General features: G+C 45.4%; 1 protein-coding gene across 1 annotated transcript in view; it reads right to left on the reverse strand.

Annotated features, from left to right (window-relative positions):
- Window positions 1-27,296, reverse strand: part of LOC144607684 (tumor necrosis factor receptor superfamily member 16-like) — a 133,660-nt gene extending 106,364 nt beyond the window's left edge. The window contains exon 1 of the mRNA XM_078424693.1: window positions 27,086-27,296. Coding sequence (XP_078280819.1) covers window positions 27,086-27,121 — 36 coding nt within the window. The 5' untranslated portion in view covers window positions 27,122-27,296. The remainder of the gene's footprint in view (window positions 1-27,085) is intronic.
- Window positions 27,297-27,504: the final 208 nt, after the last annotated feature.

Consider the following 27,504-nt stretch of genomic DNA (forward strand, 5'->3'; position numbering starts at 1 on the left):
CTGATATCCTCTTTTAATGACCACAATCACAATATTAATCCCAAGTCAACCAGTGTTGATAAATTTTGTGCTTGATGATTCACTGGAGTTTAGACGGATGAGGGGGATCTTATAGAAACATATAAAATTATAAAGGGACTGGACAAGCTAGATGCAGGAAAAATGTTCCCAATGTTGGACGAGTCCAGAACCAGGGGCCACAGTCTTAGAATAAAGGGGAGGCCATTTAAAACTGAGGTGAGAAGAAACTTTTTCACCCAGAGAGTTGTGAATTTGTGGAATTCTCTGCTACAGAAGGCAGTGGAAGCCAAATCACTGGATGGATTTAAGAGAGAGTTAGGTCGAGCTCTCGGGGCTAGTGGAATCAAGGGATATGGGGAGAAGGCAGGCACGGGTTATTGATTGTGGACGATCAGCCATGATCACAATAAATGGCGGTGCTGGCTCAAAGGGCCGAATGGCCTCCTCCTGCACCTATTTTCAATGTGTCTATGTTTCTATGTTTCTATGTTAAACATTTTAGGTATTGTCTGGAAGATAGTTCTGTACAGAACGCATACAGTTTCCAACTGATGTTGTGCATTAAACATGTTGGGTGACAAGGTCAAATAAGTTTGTTGTCCAATAAGTTCCTTTTCTCATCAGATGCATTTTATTACTGAATAACTTAGAAAAGGTTAAATCTTCAGAGTCTTGTGAACCCCATGCACCTTGTTTTAAATCAAGGATTTTTAATCATAATGTTAGTCATAGAGTCATACAACATGGAACCAGGCCCTTCAGACCAAACTTGCGCCCACACCGACCAATATGTCCCATCTACACTAGTGCTACTTGCCTATATGGCCCTTCAGACCAGACCTGCCCACGCCGACCAATATGTCCCATCTACACTAGTGCTACTTGCCTATATTTGGCCCTTACCCCTCTAAACCTATCCTATCCATGTAACTGGGCAGTCACGGTGGTACAGCGGTAGAATTGCTGCCTTACAGCGAATGCAGCGCCGGACACCCGGGTTCCATCCCGACTACGGGTGCTGTCCGTACGGACTTTGTACGTTCGCCCCGTGTCCTGCGTGGGTTTTCTCTGAGATCAGTTTCCTCACACACTCCAAGGTTTGTAGGTTAATTGGCTTGGTAAATGTAGAAATTGTCCCTAGTGGGTGTTTGATAGTGTTAATGTATGGGGATCGCTGGTCGGCGCGGACCCAGTGGGTTGAAGGGCCTGTTTCCGCGCTGTATCTCGAAACTAAACTAAACTAAACTGTCTAAATGCTTCATAAACATTGCAGTAAAACCTGCCTCAACTATCTCTTCTGGCAGCTTGCTCCATACACCCACCACCTTTTGTGTCAAAAAGTTACCCTTCAGGTTCCTATTAAATCTTTTCTCCCCCACCTCGCCTTAAAAAAGTTAGTGTGAGCATTGCAAATCTTGTAGGGCCAGCAGGAGTATTGCCACAGAACTGGAGCAACAAGTGCACCTAGCTCTGTGAAAATGGTGCTCACATCTCTGCAAATACTGGGGAACTGAAGGCAAACGTGGGGTGCACAGCAACAACTGTGCTTCTAGGTCAAAGTCTAAGTAGGGAAAATAAGGAAATTATAAAATCATAAAAGGGCTTCAGTTTTGACCATTTATAATCAATATACTTAAATCTAAACCTTTCATTACGTTACAGTCTTCAGCATGAATTGACAACACTCCAACTGGAGAAGTGATAGGATCTTCAACGCCTAGTCATGAGGGGAGCAAAGAACGGTTCCAACCCGAAATGTCACCTATTCCTTTTTCTCCAGAGATGCTGCCTGACCCGCTGAGTTACTCCAGCATGTTGTGTCAATCAGAGGGAATAAACGTACAGATAATAATGAAATCAAAGGGAAAGAGTGTTTGAAGCTCCAGACCTCTGATGTGGCATAAAACTCATAATCTATCAAGCAGCAGTGATCCCTGCCACCCACAGCAAACAACACAAGTCAAAGGAAAGACTAGACATGTATTCAGAATAACAAGTGGCCTTTCAGAGGACAGTGCTTTTGCTCAGTAATGCATAATTCCTCAGCATTGCATCTGACTTCAGCATATGTGAAGTGTAATTTGGCTGCGGGACTTATACTAACAGACTCTAACAATCAGAAGGGAGAATGTTACTAGAAGTTTACTATAATTCCCAAGTTCCCTTTGGAGTTTAAGAATAAGGGGTAGGCCATTTAGAACTGAGATGAGGAAAAACTTTTTCAGTCAGAGAATTATGAATCTGTGGAATTCTCTGCCTCAGAAGGCAGTGGAGGCCAATTCTCTGAATGCATTCAAGAGAGAGCTAGATAGAGCTCTTAAGGATAGCGGAGTCAGGGGTTATGGGGAGAAGGCAGGAACGGGATACTGATTGAGAATGATCAGCCATGATCACATTGAATGGTGGTGCTGGCTCGAAGGGCCGAATGGCCTCCTCCTGCACCTATTGTCTATTGTCTATTGTATCTCCCTGAAATAACAGATGGAATGTATGGATATTTTATTCATCCATTTTCAGCAAATTTCCAAAAGCTTAAACTCAATTGAATTTCAAATTATTTGCTAAGATCCCTGTAAAATGTGGTGGATCTCGTTCAAACCCAAGGGTGATGTAAGGGTACAAATAGAATTTGGGCAGGATGAAATGATACTCAAGGTTCAGATAAATGTGGAACATCACAGGGCGTTCCCTTAGGAAGGAGATGAGGAAGAATTTCTTTAATCAGAGGGTGGTAAATCTGTGGAATTCATTGCCACAGAACACTGTGGAGGCCAAATCAATGGATATTTTAAGGCAGAGATAGATTCTTAATTAGTATGGATGTCAGGGGTTATGGGAAGAGGGCAGGAGAATGAGGTTGAGAGGGAAAGATAGATCAGCCATGTTTGAATGGTGCAGTAGACTTGTTGGGCTGAATGGCCTAATTCTGCTCCTATCACTTATGAACCTATGAACATACCCATGTGTTTAAGCATGTCATAGGCATTTCTGCTTCAACTTATTTGTTGTTGTACCTGCCCCCTCCTCAGATTTTATTTGTAAACACCCTTTAGACTTTTACACCAACCTATTTTTATGTTCAAAGTGCATGACCTCATATTTCCCATCACTGAAATCCACTTGCTGATTCACTCATCGATTGCAATTGTTTTGTGGTGTCATTCTTCCATCTGCAATGCTTACCGACATTACTTCGTTTACTGATTTGTATTTGTGGTTTTCTCCCCAATTTGTCCATAAATGTTTAACAATTTTAGATCGAATATGGAATTTTGGAGCAAACATAGAAACATTGAAAAATAGAAGCATAGAAAAATAGGTGCAGGAGTAGGCCATTCGGCCCTTCGAGCCTGCACCGCCATTCAATATGATCATGGCTGATCATCAAAAATCAGCACACCGTTCCTGCTTTTTCCCCATACCCTTTGATTCCTTTAGCCCTAAGAGCTAAATCTAACTTTCTCTTGAAAACATCCAATGAATTGGCCTCCACTGCCTTCTATGGCAGAGAATTTCACAGACTCATAACTCTCTGAGTGAAAAAATGTTTCCTCATCTTAGTCCTAAATGGCCTACCCCTTATTCTTAAACTGTGACCCCTGGTTCTGGACTCCCCCTATGACCTCTTGTCATGTTCAAACAATTTAATATCTACCTGAAAATAGATACAAAATGCCAGAGTAACTCAGTGGGACAGGCAGCATCTCTGGTGAGAAGGAATAGGGGACCTTTTGGGTCGAGTCCCCTCTTCAGGCTGTGAGTCAGGGGAGAGGAAGACAAGAGATACGGAAGGTGGGGTGTGAAAATGACAGATCAAAGCAGACGATTATCAAGGAAATGTAGAATGGTTTATTGTTTGATTTATTGTTAATTTGTTCAATATTAATTTGTTCAATCTACCTGTTTCCTCACACTGTCTCCCACCATTCGGCTAATTTCTAAGTCAGGTTTGCAACTTGACACATTAGATCACCCATTTTTCCCTCAGTCGTACGCTATCGTTATCTTTCTCCTGCTCTCACATCTTCTGCCTAAATCTATTACAATTTGAATTTATTTTGTTCATGGGCATTAGTCACCTCATCAAAATTGTTGTCAAAATTGTCAAGCGTTAGTTGTCTTTTAAAAATCCATTAAAAAAAACCTTCCCCTCATGTTTCCAGTAGTGGGAGAGTCAAGGACCAGAGGGCACAGCCTCAGAATGAAAGGACGTACCTTTAGAATGGAGACGAGGAAGAAAAGTAAAGAAAAGTAAAGCTTTTCACTGTACCTCGGTGTACACATGACAATAAACTAAACTGAACTGAATTTATTAAGACAGAAGCTGGTGGATCTGTGGAACTCCTCACCACAGATTGCTATGGTGGCCCAATCATTGGGTATTTTTAAAGCAGAGATTTGTTCGGTTCTTGATTAGTAATGGTGTCAGGGGTGGTAGGGAGATGGAAGGAGAATGGGAATGAGAGGGAAAGATAGATCAACCATAATCGAATGGTGGAATGCACTCGATGGGCCAAATGGCTTAATTCTGCTCCTGTGTCTTATGATCTTATGATCTCACCATGGCCATCTTCCAAATTCCGATTATCCATATTTACTGTAAATGGTATCTTAATTCCTCTGACAGATATTGAAAATGTGAGCTTTTTTGTTAGATACTAAAGAAATCTCCACTTGTAAACACATTCCAAGTGTCGCTGAACGTTTGTTCAAGACCCCCAATGACACTGACAGATTCAACAGCTGCCAAGCTAAGTAGTGGCTTCACCAGCTGCCAAAACCATTCCCATCAGTGTTACAGGTTTGTGTGTTGAATCAGTCTCCATGTTACACAGACCCTCAGCTCAGAGGTCATGGTTTGAACAAACAGTGTTCCCAGAGACAAGCTGCCACTGATTTCAGAGTAGCAGAAAGTCTACCCTAATATTTCCAGATGCATCAAACATCAAACCTTCCACTAACTGAGGGTGACACGGTGGCGCAGCAGTAGAGCTGCTGCCTTACAGCGCTAGAAACCCGGGTACGATCCTGACTACGAGCGCTGTCTGTACGGAGATGGTACATTCTCACTGTGACCGCATGGGATTTCAACGGGTGCTCCGGTTTCCTCCCACACTGCTGACGTACACGTATGTAGGTTAATTGGCTTTGGTAAAAATTGTGTGTAGGATAGTGCCAGTGTATGAGGTGATCACTGGTCGGCGCGGACCCGGTGGTCTGTTTCCGCGCTGTATCTCTAAACTAAACTGAACTAAAACTATCTGTGAGAGTGCAGTTGCTCCACTGAGTATATCCGCAATTCTGAAGCCAATTAGTGAGAAGCTTGAGAGCTGATTTCCTACGGGGATACGATGATGATAGCTTCTTCTGCTTCCAATTATTTTCATTTCCCATCATGATGTCCTCTCAATTAAATCAAAGCATATTTGCACTTAACAACATGTGGGGCATAATACCTAAAATGGAGGAATTCCTTGGATGTCATTACCAGGCACATCATGCATTATTCTGTACATTTCTTCTATTTTGTTGCAATTTGCACTTCATACCAACAAAGATTATTTAAAGTGGAAATTATAATATGTGCAAAAGCTATCAATTGAAATGTCAAAGGGTTTTTCACATGACAGTGCATTGATTATTTTATCCTTGAGCTTCAGTTGATTACCTCTCTGCAACCCACCGACCCCACCCCCCCCCCCCCCCCCTCCCCACCCCCCGCCCCTCCACAGATAATTGCTGAGTTGGCAAAGGGTCAAACTGACCAAGCCAACGAGACTGCCTCTGCTCACAGACCCTCTGTACAGGTTGGTTTGAAGTAAATCACTCCAATCAAAATCATTTGCGTGTCCCTATAACTTGATTCCTCGTGGAAGTTTACCAAAACTGATGTCAAACTGACTAGGAATTCTGAATATATATCATAGCCAACATTCATAGCAAAAATGCAATTAATCAATTGCATTCCAATTTCTTTAGCTTTCTTGGATAGGCTATTCAGGGTTTGATGATATTTTCGTTAATGTTGGAAAGTAATTAAAGTGGCATTATTGGAAAAATCTAAACATTTAATTTAGTTTAGAGGTGCAGTGTGGAAACGTGGCCTTCAGCCCACCAAGTCTGGCTGACCAACGATCACCCATGCATTAGTTCTATCCTACAACATAGATGTATTCAAAAGAGAGTTAGATATAGCTATTAGAGCTAACAGAATCAAGGGATATGGTGAGAAAGCAGGAACGGGGTACTGATTTTGGATGAAGCAGGAACGGGGTACTGATTTTGGATCATCAGCCACCTATTTTCTATGTTTCTATGTTTCTACACACTAGAGACAATTTTAAAAAGTGTAACCTCCAAATCTACACATCTTTGGAGTGTGGGAAGAAACTGGAGCACCCGGAGAAAACCCTCGTGGTCAAAGGGAGAACGTGCAAACTCCATACAGGTAGCACCCAAAGTCCAGATCGAACCCGGGTCTCTAGCGCTATTAGGATGCAACACCACTGTGCCACCATGTTGCCCTGAGTCATGGCCCAATCTTCAAGTCTGCTCTGTCAGCTGATCTTGTCCTCTTGCATCATATTGAACGAAGTGAGAGATTAATCCTCTCTGCATGGTTTAAAAAGACATAAGATTTGAAACTAAAAAAAAAAAGAGGATCATAGTATTGAATTGTGGGCTATGGAACAGCTCAGAACAATAGAGAGGCAAGAGATTTAATGATTCAAGTATGCAAAGTCCACATTAACTGCTGACTTACCATCTGTGGATACATCCCTTGGTGAGGTTGGGTTTGGGAAGACAAGGGCCCAGAGTGGGGGCCAGGCCGGCTGTGGCCAGGACCAGGAAATAGGGTGTGGGCTAGGTGCACAGGCAGGACGGGAACATCAGGAATCAGGAACATGGATCGATACAAACCATAGACTGAACTTTAGACTTTAAAGATACAGTGCGGAAAAAGGCCCTTTCGGCCCACCGAGTCCACAGTGACCAGGGACCACCCTGTACACTAGCACTATCCTACACACTAGGGACAATTTACAATTTTACCGAAGCCAATTATCGTACAAACCCGTACATCTTTGGAGAGTGGGAGGAAACTGGAGCACCCGGAGAAAACCCACGCGGTCACTTGGAGAACGTACAAACTCCGTGCAGACAGTAGCGGTAGTCAGGATCGCACCCGGATATCTGGCGCTATAAGGCAGCAACTCTACCGCTGCACCACTGTGCCGCCCTAAGGCTGAAGTATGAAGATTTATTACATAGACAAGACTTGTACATCTTTCAGAGATTATCTATTTGAACTGAAATGGATGAGGTTGGTAAAGAGAAACAGCTCTCTCTGATGGTGGAGACACTTGACATGACCTTAAATTGACAGGATGCACTGTTTTATATTGTTTCAGACCTCTGCATATTCTTCTCCTAAGCAAGCCAATAGAAGATTGTTTAGTTTAGTTTAGTTTAGAGATAGTGTGGAAACTGGGCCTTCGGTCCACCGAGTCCTCACCAACAAGTGATCAACCCATACACTAGCACTATTCCACACACACGGGACAATTAAAAATGTTTACTGAAGCCAATTAACCCTTGCACGTCTTTGGAGTGTGGGAGGAAACCAGAGCACCCAGTAAGGCAGTAATTCTACTGCCGCACAAAAAACTAAAATTGATGGAGTTTTGTTAGACAACAGCATTAAGAGTTAAGTAACCAAGCCAGTTTGAATGCATCAAAAACTAAATTAATCTTGGTTTAATGAATGGTTGAACCATCTTGAGAGGATGAATGGCCAACTCCTTTGCCAAGACTCTAACAATGGTCACAGTGGCACTTGAAAGAAAGCAGGAACTTCCTCCTACCAAAATAATTGATTACATGTGCTGTTCGATGCACCTTGCTTTGTGCTAAAACTTTCTGCCACAGAGAGTAACTGAACCTCTCGGTCCCCTGCCCCACTCTAGAATTACAAGGATGGACAGGGAAAAACAATCGTGTGCAGGTGAGCAAGTTGTGCGAATATGGATTCCCTTTCAAGAGTTTGTGCTCGAGGTAGGCACTTTGTCAGCATTCAAAACTAGTTTGGAAAGATAGATGATAGGGGGAAAGGTCAAAAGGAAATGTGAATGAGATGGATGAAAAATGGTCATAGAGTCATTTTAGCATGGAGAAAGGCTCTTCGACCCGACACATCCATGCTGACCATCTAAGCATGTCCCAATTGCCCGCGTTTGGCCAATATCCCTCTGAATTTTTCCTATCCATGTAGCTGTCCAAGTGTTTCTAAATGTGAGGGCACATTGTCGAATACAAAGAGGGACCCCGAATGGGGGGGGGGGGCGCCAAGAACACGGAAAGACCATTGGAGACGACATTGAACACATTGCCCGACACGTGGCGACACTTTGCATACCTTGTGTGTGGTGTGTACAACAAAGAAATTCACTGTGACGGGTCACATGTGTTAATAAAGTATATCAGTCAATCAATCAACCGATCATCGTGGATAGAAATGTAACAATGCTTCCTTATCCATCAATGCCTAATAGAATTAGTTCAGCCACACTGGTCGTTTCACCATATAATCCATAGCTTTAATTAGGAATAATTACCATAATGTATAATGCACTTCAATGCAAACCATTCTCAGTGAATATCCACGATATTCTGTGTTTTTTTGTAGACAAAAGGCACCACTGTGCATGATTAATAAACATACATACACGTGGTTGGAAAACAAAATAATGACATTTAACTTCTTTGAGGTGTCGGTCTAGCACATATCATCAGAAAAAAAGCACTATATTCCTATCCCAAATTCCTAAATTCACCTTCATAGGTAATATCTTAAATTACCAATTTTAGGTATCCTCCTACCAACACCCCCCCCCCCCCCCCCCTCCCTTCATAACGCCCCCTTTCTCCCCTACACTCCCACACTCCCACCCCATTTTTATTCCACTCCTCCCCCTCTTCTCCCCTATGCCCCAGCTAGACTCCCACCTCTTTCTCCTCTACCCCTTCGCCTGCTACCTTCCACCTTCTAGCTTCGCAACCCACAACTCTACAATATCTCCGGTCTTTGTTCCAACCATCTGCCTTTCAAAAACCCCCCTCCACTACGTCCACCAATTTCCTGCCACTGTCCTGACTCAACCCTCTTATAACTTTCTACTCAATAGACAATAGACAATAGACAATAGGTGCAGGAGGAGGCCATTCGGCCCTTCGAGCCAGCACCGCCATTCAATGTGATCATGGCTGATCATTCTCAATCAGTACCCCGTTCCTGCCTTCTCCCCATATCCTCTGAAGAAGGATCTCGACCTGCAAAGTCACTCCAGCATTTTGTGTCCTTAGATAATATCTGAAGTCGCACTCAGGTATTCATAAGAAGGAGACAGCTTGTCATGAGAGATTTGGTTACCCTTTCCATTTTTCTGCCTTGTGTCCATCTAAGCCATGGAGTTGCAACAATGTAAAGTGAACCAACAAAGGCACCTGGCTTGCCCATGTAAAAATACAAAGGTGTAGGCAAACTGTGTCTGATTTGTTTCAAGGTTGGTTCTATCCACATTGCTAAGAAAATTAAACTCAGGAAATCCTCTTCCTGTTTTTCTTACAAGGAATTGCTCCAACACTCAAAAGAAGAACAGAATTTCTCCTTGATGGTCTGATGGACCTGAAAAGCTTTCCACACGATATTATTAACGATGGCTAAAAACAAGAGCTAAATAGGAAACCAACCTTGAAACTACCTTGAATATAATTTTCCAGGAAGCAAAATTAATACTATAATATTACCTATGAGAGGCTATTCAATTTTTAATAGGACTTCACTAATAATGGAGTACATTGATGGAATTAAAAGAGGCATACTTTTCATTTATATTTTGCTGCACATGCAAATTGCAGGATCTATTAAATCATTTCCATGTGTCCATATTTGCTCAATGTGAGTTTCAAAAAGTAAATGCACACAGGTGTCACATCATGAGCCAACTATTAGCAATGGATATAAAAATCCAATCATCCTTCTTGATGTACATACCAAATGCTTAATAGCACAGCAAGCAGCATTTAAACGACACATGAGCAGGTACATGGACAGGACAGGTTTAAAGGGACATGGACCAAGTGTGGAGAAATGAGACCAGCTTAGATGGGGCATCTTGGTCACCATGGACGAGTTGGGCCTGGTTCCATACTGTATGATTCTATGACTCTCAACCTCCCTTGTTGTAGAGCACATTGAAAAAGAGCACATTTCAATCAGTGGCATCACAGATAGGGTGGTCAAGAAGGCTTTCAGTATAGTGGCCTTCTTCAATCAAGGTAATGAGTATAGAACTTGGGATGTTATGTTACAGTTGGATAAGACATTGGTGAGGGGGCAATTGGAGTATTAGATTCAGCTTTGGTCACCCTGCTACAAGAAGAATATTGTTAAGTTGAAAAGAGTGCGGAGAAGATTTACGAGGATGTTGTTAGGTCTTGAGGGTCTAAGAGATAGGGAGGTTGAGCAAGCTAGGACTTTATTCCCTGGAGCACAGGAGGGAGAGGGATCATTTTATAGAGGTGCAGAAGGTTATGAAAATAATTGATATGGTGAATGCGCAGATTTTGTGCCCAGAGTTGGGGAATCAAAAACTAGAGGATATAGGTTTAAAGTGATAGGGTAAAGGTTTAATAGGAACCCGAGGGTCATCTTTTTCACACAGAGGGTGGTGGGCATTTGGAACAAGCTGCCAGAGGAGGTAGTTGAGGCAGGCACATTTAAAAGACATTTGGATAGGTTCATGTAGGAAAATAACTGCAGATGCTGGTACAAATCGAAGATATTTATTCACAAAATGCTGGAGTAACTCAACAGGTCAGGCAACATCTCTGGAGAGAAGGAATGGGTGACGTTTCGGGTCGAGACCCTTCTTCAGACTGATGTCAGGGGGCGAGACAAAGGAAGGATATAGGTGGAGACAGGAAGGGGGAGCGGAAGCGAGGGACATAGGAACTATCTAAAGTTGGAGAAGTCAATGTTCATACCGCTGGGCTGCCAGCTGCCCAAGCGAAATATGAGGTGCTGTTCCTCCAATTTCCGGTGGGCCTCACTATGGCACTGGAGGAGGCCCATGACAGAAAGGTCAGACTGGGAGTGGGAGGGGGAGGGGGAGTTGAAGTGCTCAGCCACCGGGAGATCAGGTTGGTTAAGGCGGACTGAGCGAAGGTGGTGAGCGAAACGATCGGCGAGCCTGCGTTTGGTTTCGCCGATGTAAAGAAGTTGACATCTAGAGCAGCGGATGCAATAGATGAGGTTGGAGCAGGTGCAGGTGAACCCCTGTCTCACCTGGAAAGACTGTTTGGGTCCTTGGTTGAAGTTGAGGGGGGAGGTAAAAGGACAGGTGTTGCATCTGCTGCGGTTGCAGGGGAAAGTGCCCGGGGATGGGGTGGTTTGGGTAGGAAGGGACGAGTGGACCAGAGAGTTACGGAGGGAACGGACTCTGCAGAACGCAGAAAGGGGAGGGGATGGGAAGATGTGGCCAGTAATGGGATCCCGTTGGAGGTGATGGAAATGTTGGAGGATGATTAGTTGGATACGCTGGCTGGTGGGGTGGAAGGTGAGAACGAGGGGGATTCTGTCCTTGTTACGAATGGGGGGTGGGGGAGCAAGAGCGGAGCTGCGGGATGTAGAAGAGACCCTAGTGAGAGCCTCATCTATAATGGAAGAGGGGAAGCCCCGTTTCCTGAAGAATGAGGACATCTCTGATGCCCGCATGTGAAACACCTCATCCCGGGCGCAGATACGGTGTAGACGGAGGAATTGGGAGTAGGGGTAGACTTTTTGCAGGAGACAGGGTGGGAAGAAGTGTAGTCCAGATAGCTGTGCGAGTCAGTTAGTTTATAGTAAATGTCAGTCACTAGTCTGTCTCCTGTGATGGAGATGGTGAGGTCCAGAAACAGTAGGGAGATGTTGGAGATATATTTAAGGGCAGGATGGAAATTGGTAGTGAAGTGTATGAAGCCAGTGAGTTCTGCATGGGTACAAGAGGTAGCACCAATGCAGTCGTCGATGTAGCGGAGGTAGAGTTCGGGGATGGGGCCAGTGTACGTCCTGAACAGGGATTGTTCGACATACCCGACAAAGTGGCAGGCATAGCTAGGGCCCATGCGAGTGCCCATAGCTACGCCTAAGGTTTGGAGGAAGTGGGAGGAGTCACAGGAGAAGTTGTTAAGGGTAACAACCAGCTCTGCTAGGCGGAGGAGCGTTGGTAGATGGGGATTGGCTGGTTCTACGGTCGAGGAAGAAACGGAGGGCTTCAAGACCATCCTTGTGGGGGATGGAAGTGTAGAGTGACTGGACATCCATGGTAAAGATGAGGGAGTGGGGGCCTGGAAACCGGAAGTTATCGAGGAGACGGAGAGCATGAGGTGTCTTGGACGTAGGTGGGGAGGGATTTGACCGGGGGGGATAGGATGGAGTCGAGGTAGGTGAAATAGGTTTGGTGGGACATGAACAGGCAGAAACAATGGGTCTGCCGGAATAATTCTGTTTATGGAAACAGGCAGAAACAATTGGTCTGCCGGGACAGTTCTGTTTATGGATTTTAGGTAGTAGGTAAAATTGGGCCGTGCAGGGCTGGGAAACGATAAGTTTGGAGGCATTAGAGAGTAGAGTGCCGGAAATGGTGAGGTCCATGATGGTGTTGATGATTAAAGTCTGGTGTTCGTCGGTGGGGTCATGGTCCAAGGATAAGTGGGAGGAGGTGTCTGAGAGTTGTCATCTGGCCTCGGTCCGGTAGAGTTCCAAGGATAAGTAGGAGGAGGTGGCTGAGAGTTGTCGTCTGTTCCTAGGATAAGTAGGAGGAGGTTTCCAAGGCTCATGAATAGGATACGTTTATAGACAATAGACAATAGGTGCAGGAGTAGGCCATTCAGCCCTTCGATGGAAGTGTAGAGTGACTGGACACCCATGGTAAAGATGAGGGAGCGGGGGCCTGGAAACCGGAAGTTATCGAGGAGACGGAGAGCATGAGGTGTCTTGGACGTAGGTGGGGAGGGATTTGACCAAGGGGGATAGGATATGGGCCGAATGAGGACAGGGGGACTGGCATAGATGGAGCACCTTGGTCGGCATGGGCAAGTTGGGCTGAAGGCCCTGTTTTCCTGCTGTAAGACTCTATGTCTCCATGACTCAATCAGGCCATTGCATTTAGACTATTGATTCATAGATAAATGCACAAATCAACTACTAACCCACAGACAGAAAGTGACTGAGTGGTAACAGAAGAAGAGCAGTGAGCAGGATTTGGATTCAGAATCCAAGGACAAAGCAAGGATCACTGGATATATTAGAAACAGGGAACACAATAGAATCCTTCAATATTTTATTTCAGGACTGGGAAAATGGCACATAGAGAGTACAGAGTTAAGAATGGATAGAGCCATTCCTCCCACCGGTGCAGTTTGCTTTGCACTGTAGCCTAGAGAAGAAAATGAATGGTTTCAGTGCATTAATTTGAACACTGCACAAGCTTGGTGGGAAAGCTCTGGGGCTTGGTTGTGGAATGAACCAGAAATTAATCATTATAATTCTGTATCAAAATAATCCAATTGTGCCAATTTTTAATGAATTTGTCTTCCCATTCCAAACTAAGCTTCAACATTTATTTTAATCATACACATCATTCGTTCTGGTTAAACTTCCATTTCTCCTCTCCTACTCTATCACTGTAATGGAAATAAACACAATAAAGAACTCGGAACAAAAAATGTCCTTGCTACAAAATTTGACATCTCCAATCTAAACATAATCTTAGATATCAGGTGTAGAAGGGAACTGCAGATGCTGATTTACACCAAAGATAGACATAAAATGCTGGAGTAACTCAGCGGGTCAGGTAGCATCTCTGGAGAAAAGGATACAGGTGATGTTTTGGGTCGGTATTAGTTTTTTTTAATTCAGATTGATTGATTGAAGCTTCTTCCAGAAAATATTAGATGTAAAGAATCACCATTTTCGGAAAAAATGCTTGTGAACTGTGATTTTTACAAGATCAATGACATTAACCAACAGAAAAGAACCCATAAAGAAAATGCTACAGTTCATTCACCTCCTCTCTCTCCGGGTAAGAGGAACAGTTGCTATAACATTTTACAGCCAGCTTGCTTTTCCGCATATTTACTATACGTATTAGCTAAAAGTGTGGGCAACCTTCTCACTTCCAAGAGACAAATGTGGTTTCTATTGCAAATTTTACTCCAGCTAGGTAAACCAGTCCACTGAACAAAATTGACGGCTTTTCTGCAAGAAGTAAGGAGCTTTCTAGCACTGTTTGGGTTACAGGTGGTGCAAAAGAGCTTCTCTTTCCCAAACTCTGGAAGAAATAGTGTGAATAAAATTACATTTTCAATTGCTAATGTAGAATACGCAAAATCCATAAACACACTTGAATACTTCAGCAATTAATGTAGACTTGCTTACCAAAGGTAAGAGACAGTAGCTGGGACAATGGTACAACTCCTAAATTACACCATAGTATAGTTTTAGAGATACAGGATGGAAACAGGCCCTTTGGCCCATCAAGTGGCGCCAACCATCCATCACCCGTTCACAGTAGTTCTATGTTATCCCTCTTTCTCATCCACTCCCTACACAGTAGGTGAGGTTTACAGAGGACACTAACCTGCAAACCCACATGTCTTTAGGATGTGGGAGGAAACCGGAGCACCCATAAGTAACCCACAACATCGCAGGGAGAACTTGCAAACTCCACACAGAGAGAATCTGAGGTCAGCAGCAAACCTGGGTCTCTGGCGCAGGTCAGCAGTTATAGACAATAGACAATAGGTGCAGGAGGAGGCCATTCGGCCCTTTGAGCCAGCACCGCCATTCAATGTGATCATGGCTGATCATTCTTAATCAGTACCCCGTTCCTGCCTTCTCCCCATACCCCCTGACTCCGCTATCCTTAAGAGCTCTATCTAGCTCTCTCTTGAATGCATTCAGAGAATTGGCCTCCACTGCCTTCTGAGGCAGAGAATTCCACAGATTCACAACTCTCTGACTGAAAAAGTTTTTCCTCATCTCTGTTCTAAATGGCCTACCTCTTATTCTTAAACTGTGGCCCCTTGTTCTGGACTCCCCCAACATTGGGAACATGTTTCCTGCCTCTAACGTGTCCAACCCCTTAATAATCTTATACGTTTCGATAAGATGTAAGTTCTACCGATATGCCACTAAAAACACCTTAGACATCAAGAGGAGGATAAGGAAAGTGGAAAGCTCTAAATGGAAGAGAATATACAGGACAAGAGCTGAACATTACAGAATAAGCTTGAAATACTAAGATAGATTGGGATCATTTGGAATGAAAATAACAGAGACACACAAGATTCTTCCAGGACTGGCATGCTGACAGTTTGTCTCCAGCAGACAGAGCACAGAATTCCTGCTGGCAGCTGCCCAATTCAGAATGGGTAACAGAATGACAGCTTTGAATTGCTAACTAACACAATAATAAATGTGTTACACGCTGTGCGTGAGAAAAAAGACAACAGTACCTTTTGCCAGCCCAGTGTTATTGAATCAACTTAATGCCGAGGTGAAGCCTATCTTTTACAACCTCCACCAAACTCCCCTGCTGCCCTCCATTGACTTCAAAGGTTTCAAAGGTCAAAGGTCTTTTATTGTCACGTGTACCAATTAAGGTACGGTAATATGCGACAACTACATAAAAGTTAGCATAAGCATCCACTACAGCGGATTCCCCACATTCCTCACTGTGATGGAAGGCAAAAAAGTCCAAATCTCCTTCCTCTTTATTCTCCCGCGGTTTGGGCAATCGAACCATCCGTCGGGGCGATCGAAGCTCCCGCAGCCGGCGGCCGAAGCTCCCGCATCGGGGCGATTGAAACTCCCGCATCGGGGCGGTCGAAGCTCCCATGGCTTGGATTTCCCGAAGTCGGACTCTGACCAGAGACAGCGAGCTCCGTGATGTTAAGTCCGCAAGCACCCACGTTGGAGCTCCGAGGTCGACCCCTGTCAAAGGGATCGCGGGCTCCGCGATGTCAAAGGCCCATAGGCTCCCACGGTGGAGCTCTCAAAATCAGTCTCCAGCAAAGGCCGCCTACTCCTCGATGTTAGGCCGCAGTGCGGACAGAGATACGATATGGAACAAAAATCGCATCTCCGTCAAGGTAAGAGATTAGAGAAAGTTTCCCCCAACCCCCCTCCACCCCCCACATAAAACAAGCTAATGAACACCAAGAACATACATTTAACACATACAATTAAAACACAAAGAAGGAAAGGACTTCCAGACAGTTGATGAGGCAGCCATTGCTGGCGCCACCCGGTGGAATACTTGACCCTCTGTGAGAGGAAGATCCCGCACCTGCCCCACTACCCAGGACGGCGCAGTGCTGGAGTTGCTGCCTTTCAGCGCCAGTTCGATCCTGACTGCGGGTGCTGTCTGTACAGAGTTTGTACGTTCTCCCTGTGACCGTGTAGATTATCTCCGGTTGCTCCAGTTTCCTCCCACACACTCAAGACGTAAAAATTATAAATTTTCCCTTGTCATAGGATAGTGCTTGTGCACGGGGGCGATCGCTGCTCGGAGCGGACTCAGCGATGGGCCGAAGGGCCTGTTTCCGCGCTGTGTCTCTAAAGACTACCCAACTTACAATCCATTGCAGACTCCCAATTTTGTCTTCCTCCTTTCAGAAATGTATTCCAATCGCATTATCTGTCCTGCATTTATTGCCTGTCCCTCACTCTCTACACCTGCAAAGTAACCATAGTTGTACCACTGTTGGGGCAAAGAGAATAAGTTTGATCCTCATAGAACTGTGATGGCTATCACCAACTAGAGAACAGTCCTGATCCCCCATCTACCTCATTGGAGACGTTTGAAATCGTTTTAATTAGATTTTACAGGACTTTATCTTGCACTAAACGTCATACCCTTTATCCAGTGTATATACACTGAGAAAGGCTTGATTGAAATCAGTTAGATCTTTTTTTTTAGATTTAGAGATGCAGCGCGGAAACAGGCCCTTCGGCCCACCCGGTCGACGCCGCCCAGCGATCCCCGCACATTAACACTATCCTACACACACTGGGGACAATTTTTACATTTGCCCAGCCAATTAACTTACATACCTGTACGTCTTTGGAGTGTGGGAGGAAACCGAAGATCTCGGAGAAAACCCACGCAGGTCACGGGGAGAACGTACAAACTCCGTACAGACGGAGCCCGTAGTCAGGATCGAACCTGAGTCTCCGGCGCTGCATTCGCTGTAAGGCAGCAACTCTACCGCTGCGCCACCGTGCCGCCCTGTATAGTCTTTTCACTGATTGGATAGTACACAACAAAAAGCTTCTTGCTGTACACAGCTTACGTGACAAAAATCATAAACTAGACTAAATTAGGGTGAGAGATTATCCAACAGAGAAATCTTGGACAAGACTCACATTCCCAAGAAACTATCAATCATGAAAGATTGACGCAAAATGCTGGAGTAACTCAGCGGGACAGGCAGCATCGGTGGATAGAGGGAATGGATGACGTTTTGGGTCGAGACCCTCCTTCAGACTGAGTGACAAAGGAGAGGGAAACTAGAGATATGGAAGGGTTTCAAAGAAAAATGTAAGGTGTGAAAACAGATCAAAGCAGACAATGCTCAAGGAAATGTAGAATGGGTCATTTTTGGCTGAGGGGATGAAAGATACTCTGATAGTTTCTAGGTTATAGGTCACCAGAGAAGGCTTTTTTGTGTTGGCAAGGTGCCCTAGTTTGATCGGAGGTGTTGCTTTCGGCTATTTCACTTATTTGTTTTAATCGCTTTCTCTCATGGATTAACCTGTATTGTACCTGAGAGGATAATCTGGGCATTATGTAAATAAACCGTGCTACTGTGACATTGGTTGTCAGGGTAGGTTAAAATGAGTTGCATCTGATTCATACTTGATGTTTGGCATCAATACATGTAAATGTCATTCTATTTGCACAGCTACATATGCAATCTGATTTTTTTCCCTAATATAAAGTGAAAAAACTTGAGTTAATCTGATCCGTGATAGCACACAAAATCCACGGACGTTTTACAACTGTAGACTTTAATCAGACTTTAACCTTTAATTCCCGGAATGGCGGGACTGACGTAGTTTGAAAGACTGGAGCGACTGGGCTTGTATACACTGGAATTTAGAAGGATGAGAGGGAATCTTATTGAAACATATAAGATTATTAAGGGCAGGAAACATGTTCCCGATGCTAGAGGCAGGAAACATGTTCCCGATGTTGGGGGAGTCCGGAACCAGGGGCCACAGTTTAAGAATAAGGGGTAGACCCTTCCTCAGCCAGAAACGTCACCCATTCTTTCTATCCAGAGATGCTGCCTGTCCTGCTGAGTTACTCCAGCATATTGTGTCTATCTTCGGTGTAAACCTTCATCTGCAGTTCCTTCCAACACACTAACATTTTGCCTCTCCCACTGTTACCTGTATTTCCCCCTTTCTCCTTCCCAGGAAAATCGAGCTGCAGTTCACCTTTCTCCTGCTCCACCCACCATGCCATCGTTCACCTCAGTCTGGACTTCTTATCACCGCCTTCCACCCTCTCTTTCCTTCACATCCTCCTGCAATTTAATTTAGTTTATTGTCACATGTACCGAGGTACAGTGATAAGCTTCTTTTTGTGTGCTATCTAGTCAGTGGAAAGACAATACATGATTACAATCAAGCCATCCATATTGTGCAGCTATAGAATAAAGAGAATAATATTTAGTGCAAGATTACATCCAGTGAAGTCCGATTAAAGTTAGGCCAAGAGTCTCCAATGAGGTAGATGCTAGATGTACTGTTCAATGCTCAATGTTACTTTATTGTCACGGTACAGTGAAATTCTTTTATGCATACAGTTCAGTGTTAATCCTACTAGACAATAGGCACACTCATACTAAGTACAAGAGTGTAAGATGGTAGATAGTAAGATGGTAGACCACACTGATTCAGTACACAAGAGTCGCCACATTTTAGGCGCCATCTTGTACCCTTCTAGTCCGAATTTCTTTTTAAATGTTAGTCTTAACTTGGCCATGATGGCCTGTTGTCTGTGCACTAGCATTGGGTCAGTGTTGCAGGGGTCATCCTGTCGTTCTGTCACAAGTGAAACTGTATGAACTTTGCCCCGTCGAACCCACCTCCCCTAACTGACTCCTCCTTCAAAACTCTCCCTCCGTCAGGGATGGGTTGACAATCAAGTCAGTTCAGTTCATTGTCACATGTACCGAGCGAGGTACAGTGAAGCTTTTTGTTGCATGCTATCCAGACAGCGTAAATACAATACATTATTACAAATCAAGCCATAAGATAAGATAAGAGATAAAATGCCTTAAATAGTTTGACCAAAATTGCATGGGGGCAAAATAGGGGGTCTAATAATTTGAAAGTAAAATCTAACACAGAGCAGCATTAGAAGCAAGCCAAATGCAAATGACAGTGTGGTTGATGCAAGAAAGATTGGAAAATTTCTGTTGCATATTTCCATTGAGAATTAGACAATTCAGAGGGAGTGGAGGGTGTATTAATAGCATAGAATCAGAAAGAAATCAGACTGATTAAAAGGCTTTATTTCATTCTTATATTCGCACAAGTGAAGGCATTGGCATTGTGGCACCTTATAATTAAGGAGGATGCTCAGCTCTGTAAGACTAAGAGTGGGTTTGTGATTATTTCAAAGGTTACGGTTAGAAATTTGTCTTCCATTGAATAGGCTAAATGCACAATGTAATGACGTTCAGCCCCACCAACCTCAGTTGAAATGCATCTCAGAAGAGTTCATCTTGCAGGTTAATCATGTTCATAAGACATAAGAGCACAATTAGGCCATTCAGCCCATCGAGTCTGCTCCACCATTCAATCACGGCTGATATGATTTATTCATAATAAATGTGTTACACGCTATGCATGAGACAAAAGACACTCTCAACCCCATTTTCCATCCTTCTCCATGTAACCATTGATGCCCTTACTAATTAAGAACCTATCAATCTCCACTTTGCGTGGCAATGAATTCCACAGCTTCATGATCCACTGGCTAATGAAATTTCTCCTCCTCTCCATTCTAAAGGTACATCAGCATGGGCAAGTTGGGCCAAAGGGCCTGTTTCTATGCTGTGTGACTCTATAAGCATACAAAGAATAATGGGAAACACAATAATACATGCAACCACTAATTTTAAAGCCTTTTTAAGGCAGAGATAGATTCTCGATTAGTACGGGTGTCCGGGGTTGTGGGAAAGCAGGAGAATGGGGTTAGGAGAGAGACAGATCAGCCATGATTGAATGGTGGAGGTGACTTGATGGGCTGAATGGTCAAATTCTGCTCCTATCACTTATGAAATTAGGAACTTAGTGTAAAGCAATTGAATGGTACAAGATTGTTGTGAAATCTGAAGTAGTGCAAAAAAAATAAAGTAGAACAATGGAATATCCAAATGAGGTAGAGTTAAGAGTAAGAGTACATATCAACACCTCCAGGAAAGGGATGTGAAAGAGGTAATGGGTTGCAGTGGGGAAGAAGGTGCAGGAAGGAACTGCAGACGCTGGTTTAAACCCAAGATAAACACAAAAAGCTGGAGTATCCATCCGAAACTTCACCCATTCCTTCTCTCCAGAGATGCTGCCTGTCCCGCTGAGTTACTCCAGCTTTTTGTGTCTATCTTCAGGGAAGAAGGTGTAATTAAGTCTGGATGTCTGGGTTTCTTCTGCCAGAAGGTAGAAGAGGGAAAAGGGCATCTCCACAACTCCCTACACATTCTCCTCAACTCCCCACACACTGGAGGGCAATTTACAGAAGCCCATTAATCTACAAACCCATACGTCTTTGGCATTCTGCTCCATACTTCCACCCTTCCTGAAGCAATGCATGGTGCCGGTGGACTGGATGCAAGGAAGTGACCAGCCCGTGATGGTCAGGACCGTATTCACCACTCTCTGCAAGTTCAGGCAGTCAAGAGCAGTTTACATTGATTGGTTGATTGACTGAAATATACAGCATGGAAACAGGCCCTTCAGCCCACCGAGTCCATGCTGACCATCAATCACCCAGTTCACACGAGTTCTATGTTAACCCACTTTGACATCCACACCGCACACACACGAGAGGCAACTTACAGAGGTCAATCAACCTACAAACCTGCATTTTGCCACACCGGTCTCACCCCGGTCACTCACTCGTCTCTCCTCTCCCATCAGACAAGAGGTACAGAAGCGTGAAAACACACGCCTCCAGGTTCAGTCAGTTTCTTCCCGGGTGTTATCAGGCAATTGAACCATCCTACCAGCAACAAGAGACCAGTCCTAAGTTACCTCACTGGAGACCCTCGGACTATCTTTAATTGGACTTTACCTTGCACTAAACGTTATTCCTTTTATCACGCATCTGTACACTGTGGATAGCTGTTGATTGTAATCATGTATCGTCTTTCTGCTGACCTGTTAGCACACAACAGAAGCTTTTCACTGTACCTTGGGACATCTGGCAATAATCCAAACTAAAATGCATGCAGCGACTGAATATTAATTACATAAATAAACCAGAGCAGCATCTCCCTCAGACTGATCTAAATGAAATTATATTTTTGAAACTCTCAGCCCACTACATGGGTCCCACTCGATCTTTCACTGGAACCACCTGCTATAATCAATTTTAACTCTCACAGCCGTAACTTTTTCATGTCCTTAATTTCCAAATATCTATTCAATACCTATTTGAATCATATTAACACTTGTAACCAAAACCGTCAGTTTTATCCACAATACCCAAGTCCCACATACGTTATGAATGGAAAATAAAATCACCATAACTCGTTCATCCGGAAAAATTATTGGAGCTTTTCTGGGGGGACGTACAACGAGATCTGGGTGTCCTAGTGCATCAGTCACTGAAAGGAAGCATGCAGGTACAGCAGGCAATGAAGAAAGCCAATGGAATGTTGGCCTTCATAACAAGAGGAGTTGAGTATAGGAGCAAAGAGGTTCTTCTGCAGTTGTACAGGGCCCTAGTGAGACCGCACCTGGAGTGCCGTGTGCAGTTTTGGTCTCCAAATTTGAGGAAGGATATTCTTGCTATTGAGGGCATGCAGCGTAGGTTTACTAGGTTAATTCCCGGAATGGCAGGATTGTCATATGTTGAAAGACTGGAGCGACTAGGCTTGTATACACTGGAATTTAGAAGGATGAGAGGGGATCTTATCGAAACATATAAGGTTATTAAGGGGCTGGACACGTTAGAGGCAGGGATCATGTTCCCAATGTTGGGGGAGTCCAGAACAAGGGGCCACAGTTTAAGAATAAGGGGTAGGCCATTTAGAACTGAGATGAGGAAAAACTTTTTCAGTCAGAGAGTTGTGAATCTGTGGAATTCTCTGCCTCAGACTGATGCGGTACTCCAGCATTTTGTTGTGTCTCTTCCGTGTAAACCAGCATCTGCAGTTCCTTCCTGCACCCGAGTTTTAAATCACAGCTGCGAGGCTGGTTTTGCATGTGGACGTTGTGCGGGGACTGGAGGCACAGTAGCCGATGGATCAGCCACTTGGAGCGGTGCGTTGTGGAAAGGTTCTCGCTGTAACTCGCGTCAATGTACAAAGGCCAAGCACCGTCCTGGCAATCTGATGGAACTGCAAGCTAGACAGCTGAGGAAGAACTTTTTCAGTCAGAGAATGGTGAAGGTGTGGAATTCTCTGCCTCAGAAGGCAGTGGAGGCCAGTTCGTTGGATGCTTTCAAGAGACAGCTGGATAGAGCTCTTAAGGATAGCGGAGTGAGGGGGTATGGGGAGAAGGCAGGAACGGGGTACTGATTGAGAGTGATCAGCCATGATCGCATTGAATGGCGGTGCTGGCTCGAAGGGCTGAATGGCCTCCTCCTGCACCTATTGTCTACTGTCTATTGTCTACAACGGCCAAGAGAAAGATGTTCAGAAGATTTTTTTTAAAGTACTGGTGGAGTTGCTGCCTTATGGTGCCAGAGACCCGGGTTCCATCCGGAGCTCGGGCGCTGTCTGTGTGGAGTTCGCATGTTCACCCTGTGAACCTTTGGGTTTCCTCCGGGTGCTCCGGTTTTCTCCCAAATCCCCAAAGACGCGGGAGTTTGTAGGTTGATTGGCCTCTGTAAATTGCCCCCCAGTGTGCAGGGAGTGGATGAGACAGTGGGAGGACAGAGAACTAGTGTAGAAACAACGAGAGGTAGATACTGGTTCATACAGAAACGGGACACAAAGTGCTGGAGAAACTCAGCGGGTCAAGCGGCAACTCTGACTCAGTCTGATGACCTGAAACGTCACCTATTCCTACTCTCCAGTGTGCCCGACCCGCTGAGTTACTCCAGCACTTTGTGTCTATCATCGATGTAAACCAGCACCTGCAGTTCCTTCTTAACCATGGAAGGAATACTGATGTTTCGGGTCGGGACCCTTGTTCGGAACTAGTGTGCTCGGCATCAACTCGGTGGGCCGAAGGGCCCGTGTCCCTGCTGCATCCCTGAACTAAAATAAGCTAACCCCCCCCCCAAGCGTAACGCTTATCCCTCCCTGAAGCGGGTATCCTTTTTAAACCGGCACAATCTCGAATGAGAAAGAGTGCTTTGTGAGTGTTCAATTGGTTGTATGTGAGGGGACTTGCAATCGCCTGCGGCCAGCAAGGGGTGCAGTTGGAAGAGACCCCAGTCAGTCTGAAGAGGGGTTCCGACCCGAGCGAGACAATAGACAATAGACAATAGACTCAGAGACGCTGCCTGTCCCGCTCAGCTACTCCAGCTTTTTGTGTCCATCCGAGGTAGATATTGTTTGGAGAGTTACCGACTATTAACCGGGAGAGAGACAGACTGAAATCCGTTTCTAAAACAACAGTTTATCATTTGGAGCATCGAATTCCAAAGATGCGCACACTGACTCATTTTAGAAACCCATCTCTCTGGGCTTGTGGAATTGGATTTTTTTTAATAGACAATAGACAATAGGTGCAGGAGGAGGCCATTTGGCCCTTCGAGCCAGCAACGCCATTCAATGTGATCATGGCTGATCATTCTCAATCAGTACCCCGTTCCTGCCTTCTCCCCATACCCCCCTGACTCCGCTATCCTTAAGAGCTCTATCTAGCTCTCTCTTGAAAGCATCCAGAGAATTGGCCTCCGCTGCCTTCTGAGGCAGAGAATTCCACCCGAGAAGTCCTTCCCTCCAGAGACGCTGCCTGCCCCGCTGAGTTCCTCCAGCATTTTAAGAAGATAACTGCAGATGCTGGTACAAATCGAAGGTATTTATTCACAAAATGCTGGAGTAACTCAGCAGGTCAGGCAGCATCTCGGGAGAGAAGGAATGGGTGACGTTTCGGGTCGAGACCCTTCTTCAGACTGATTGAGAATGATCAGCCATGATCACATTGAATGGTGGTGCTGGTTCGAAGGGCCGAATGGCCTCCTCCTGCACATATTGTCTATTGAGACCCTTCTTCAGACCTCTTCTGAAGGATCTCGATTCAAAACTGGGGTCAGTTCTGGAGTTTAAAGAAAGGCTACTCCCTCCTCCGTCGATCTTGGTTTTAAAATAATGACACAGACTAATTGGCAGCGAGTTGAAAGGCCGCCGGCTTCACCAGCTCAGACCGACCCGTGAGTGACACTTGCATCGGATTCACTTTCATTCAATAACCCGGAGGACTGAATGTTTCTCGGCGCGACACCTTGTTGCTCCACGCTCTTCCGCGCTTGTTTAAAAACCAAATTGCCGGGTTCCCAGAGACATGGCAGAGACAGAGACGGCTTGCCAGGGATTCCCCGCCTTCAATGAGGACACTTCTCAGTCTGAAGAAGGGTCTCGACCCGAAACGTCACCCATTCCTTCTCTCCTGAGATGCTGCCTGACCTGCTGAGTTACTCCAGCATTTTGTGAAATAAATACCTTCGGTTTGTACCAGCATCTGCAGTTATTTTCTTACAATACGTTCCCGTGTCAGGCAGTGCCTGCTGGATGATAGACACAAAATAACTCAGCGGGACAGGCTTCTCTGCATCTCTGGAGCCCGGAGAAGGGTCTCGACCAGAAACGTCACCCATTCCTTGTCTCCAGAGATGCTGCCTGTCCCGCTGAGTTACTCCGGCTTTCTGTGTCTATCTTGGATTGAAACCAGCATCTGCATTTCCCTCCCACACGCAGTGTCCGCTCGTGTACACAGAGTACACACACACACTCTGTACACAGTATACACACACACTCTGTACACAGTGACCCGCCGACCGCCCAGCAAACCCCAGGGCAATTCTACAGCGGGACAACGAGAAACTGCAGATGTTGGAATGTCGGACAAAAGACAAAGTGCTGGAGGACTTGAGCTGGGCAGGCAGTGTCTGGGGGAGGGAGGGAGGGGCGAACAGGCGACGTTTCGGGTCAGGGCTGATCAGTTGAGTTCCACCAGCACTTTGTGTTTCGCCCCATTATTTTAAAAAGCGTCAACATTTAAATTGCTTTGACATCGGTTCCCGCGTCGCTGCGGAGGACAGATTGGTTTCAATTAGTCGGGCGAGAGAGAGGAATGTCACATCCCTGGGGAACCGAGCAATGGGACAATGTCAGCGAAAGCGGACGTCTAAATCTAACCACAACCCACCGAACACACAGCGACGCGTCTGTACCATGGGTCCGCCAGTCTGAAGAAGGGTCTGGACCCGAAACGTCACCCCTGCCTTCTCTCCAGAGATGCTGCCTGTCCCGCTGAGTTACTCCAGTTTTTTGTGTCCATCTCCGCTACACTAACCCCAGAGTCCAGATAAAACATACAAGTAGTATAAGAAAATAACTGCAGATGCTGGTACAAATCGATTTATTCACAAAATGCTGGAGTAACTCAGCAGGTCAGGCAGCATCTCGGGAGGGAAGGAATGGTTGACGTTTCGGGTCGAGACCCTTCTTCAGACAGTCTGAAGAAGGGTCTGGACCCGAAACGTCACCCCTGTCTTCTATCCAGAGATGCTGCCTGACCTGCTGAGTTACTCCAGCATTTTGTGAATAAATCCAGATAAAACATATTTAACCTGCTCTGTTGTCCCTGATGGTCAGATCCTGTCTACCAATCTACCAATCACTTCAAAATGGAAATTAAATGTTCATATTTCCACCCCCCGCCCGCCTGCTCTTCCCGAAGATAAATATTTAGCTTCAGGTGAATTCACTGAGGCGGATCTCGCAGCCCGCAACGCGCTGGGTTCAGACGCGAAGGAGGGTTTCCACAAAGTTGCAAAGAGACGGGATTCCCTTTCCCCGTCCAATCCGTTCTGCGGCTCCCTGATGCGATCGTACAATTCATTGAGAGTTCATCTCTCCCCCATAAACAGCGGCGGCAGTATCACCGACCTCCAGAGACAACAGCCCGCCTCAAACAGCGGGCACAGTGTGGAGGAAAGAACTGCAGATGCTGGTTTAAAATCGAGGATAGACACAGAATGCTGGAGAAACTCAGCGGGCCAGGCAGCATCTCCCCTCAGAGAAGGAATGGGTGACGTTTCGGGTCGAGGCCCTTCTTCAGACTGAGGGTCAGGGGAGAGGGAAACGCGATATACAGGCGGTACAGTTCCTCCCTGAACACTCGAGTACACTGCTTGTGTATCCTCGACTTGAAGCCCTCTAACCTGACAGCTAGCCGGCTAACGAGGTGTTACACTCCTCTGCCTCTATCTTGCAGGTTTCGCCTTGATGCTGTGGCTGATACAGGTGGAGAGATGCGGCTCTATTATACCCGCCACCGCACACACACTCACACACAGAAACACACTCACACACACACACACACACACTCACTCACACATACTCTCACACACACACACACACACACACACACACACTCACACATACTCTCTCACACACACACACACACACACACACACACACACACAAACACACACTCACACACAGACACACACTCACACACACACACAAACACACACTCACACAGAAACACACGCACAGAAACACACGCGTACTTCAGAACACAAATCAAGTCAATGCCACTCACCGCTGTAAACAGCAGAATCACCGTAGCGAGTCTCATCCTGTCTCCTGTGGGTGTAAAGTCGTTGTGTGTCCAGCGGCCGGGCTGCGATTGACTGACTGCTGTGTCCGATTTGCTCTGGTCTTTATTCCATCCCCATGGCCCCAGTAGCGAGCTGAGATTGCCTGTTGCCAGACCAGACTGCGCCCACAAGCCCGACACGCTGCATTTTCATTGAACTCATCCTTTGCAGCCTCTCACTGGTTGGCTGGCTGGATCCATCATCTCCTCCCCGACATATTGCGAACCCGAGCGTCACCAGTCACCCCCAGAGAAAGCCTTTAAATGAAGGGTGTCGAGCAACGCCTCTTTCTCTCTCTCAGCCCGAGACCACCGGTGACCAAGGCAGGCTCGGCGTTTCCTCGTCAGCCAGCAATCAATCC

Source organism: Rhinoraja longicauda, chromosome 29, assembly GCF_053455715.1.
Source record: "Rhinoraja longicauda isolate Sanriku21f chromosome 29, sRhiLon1.1, whole genome shotgun sequence".
Taxonomy (NCBI): domain Eukaryota; kingdom Metazoa; phylum Chordata; class Chondrichthyes; order Rajiformes; family Arhynchobatidae; genus Rhinoraja; species Rhinoraja longicauda.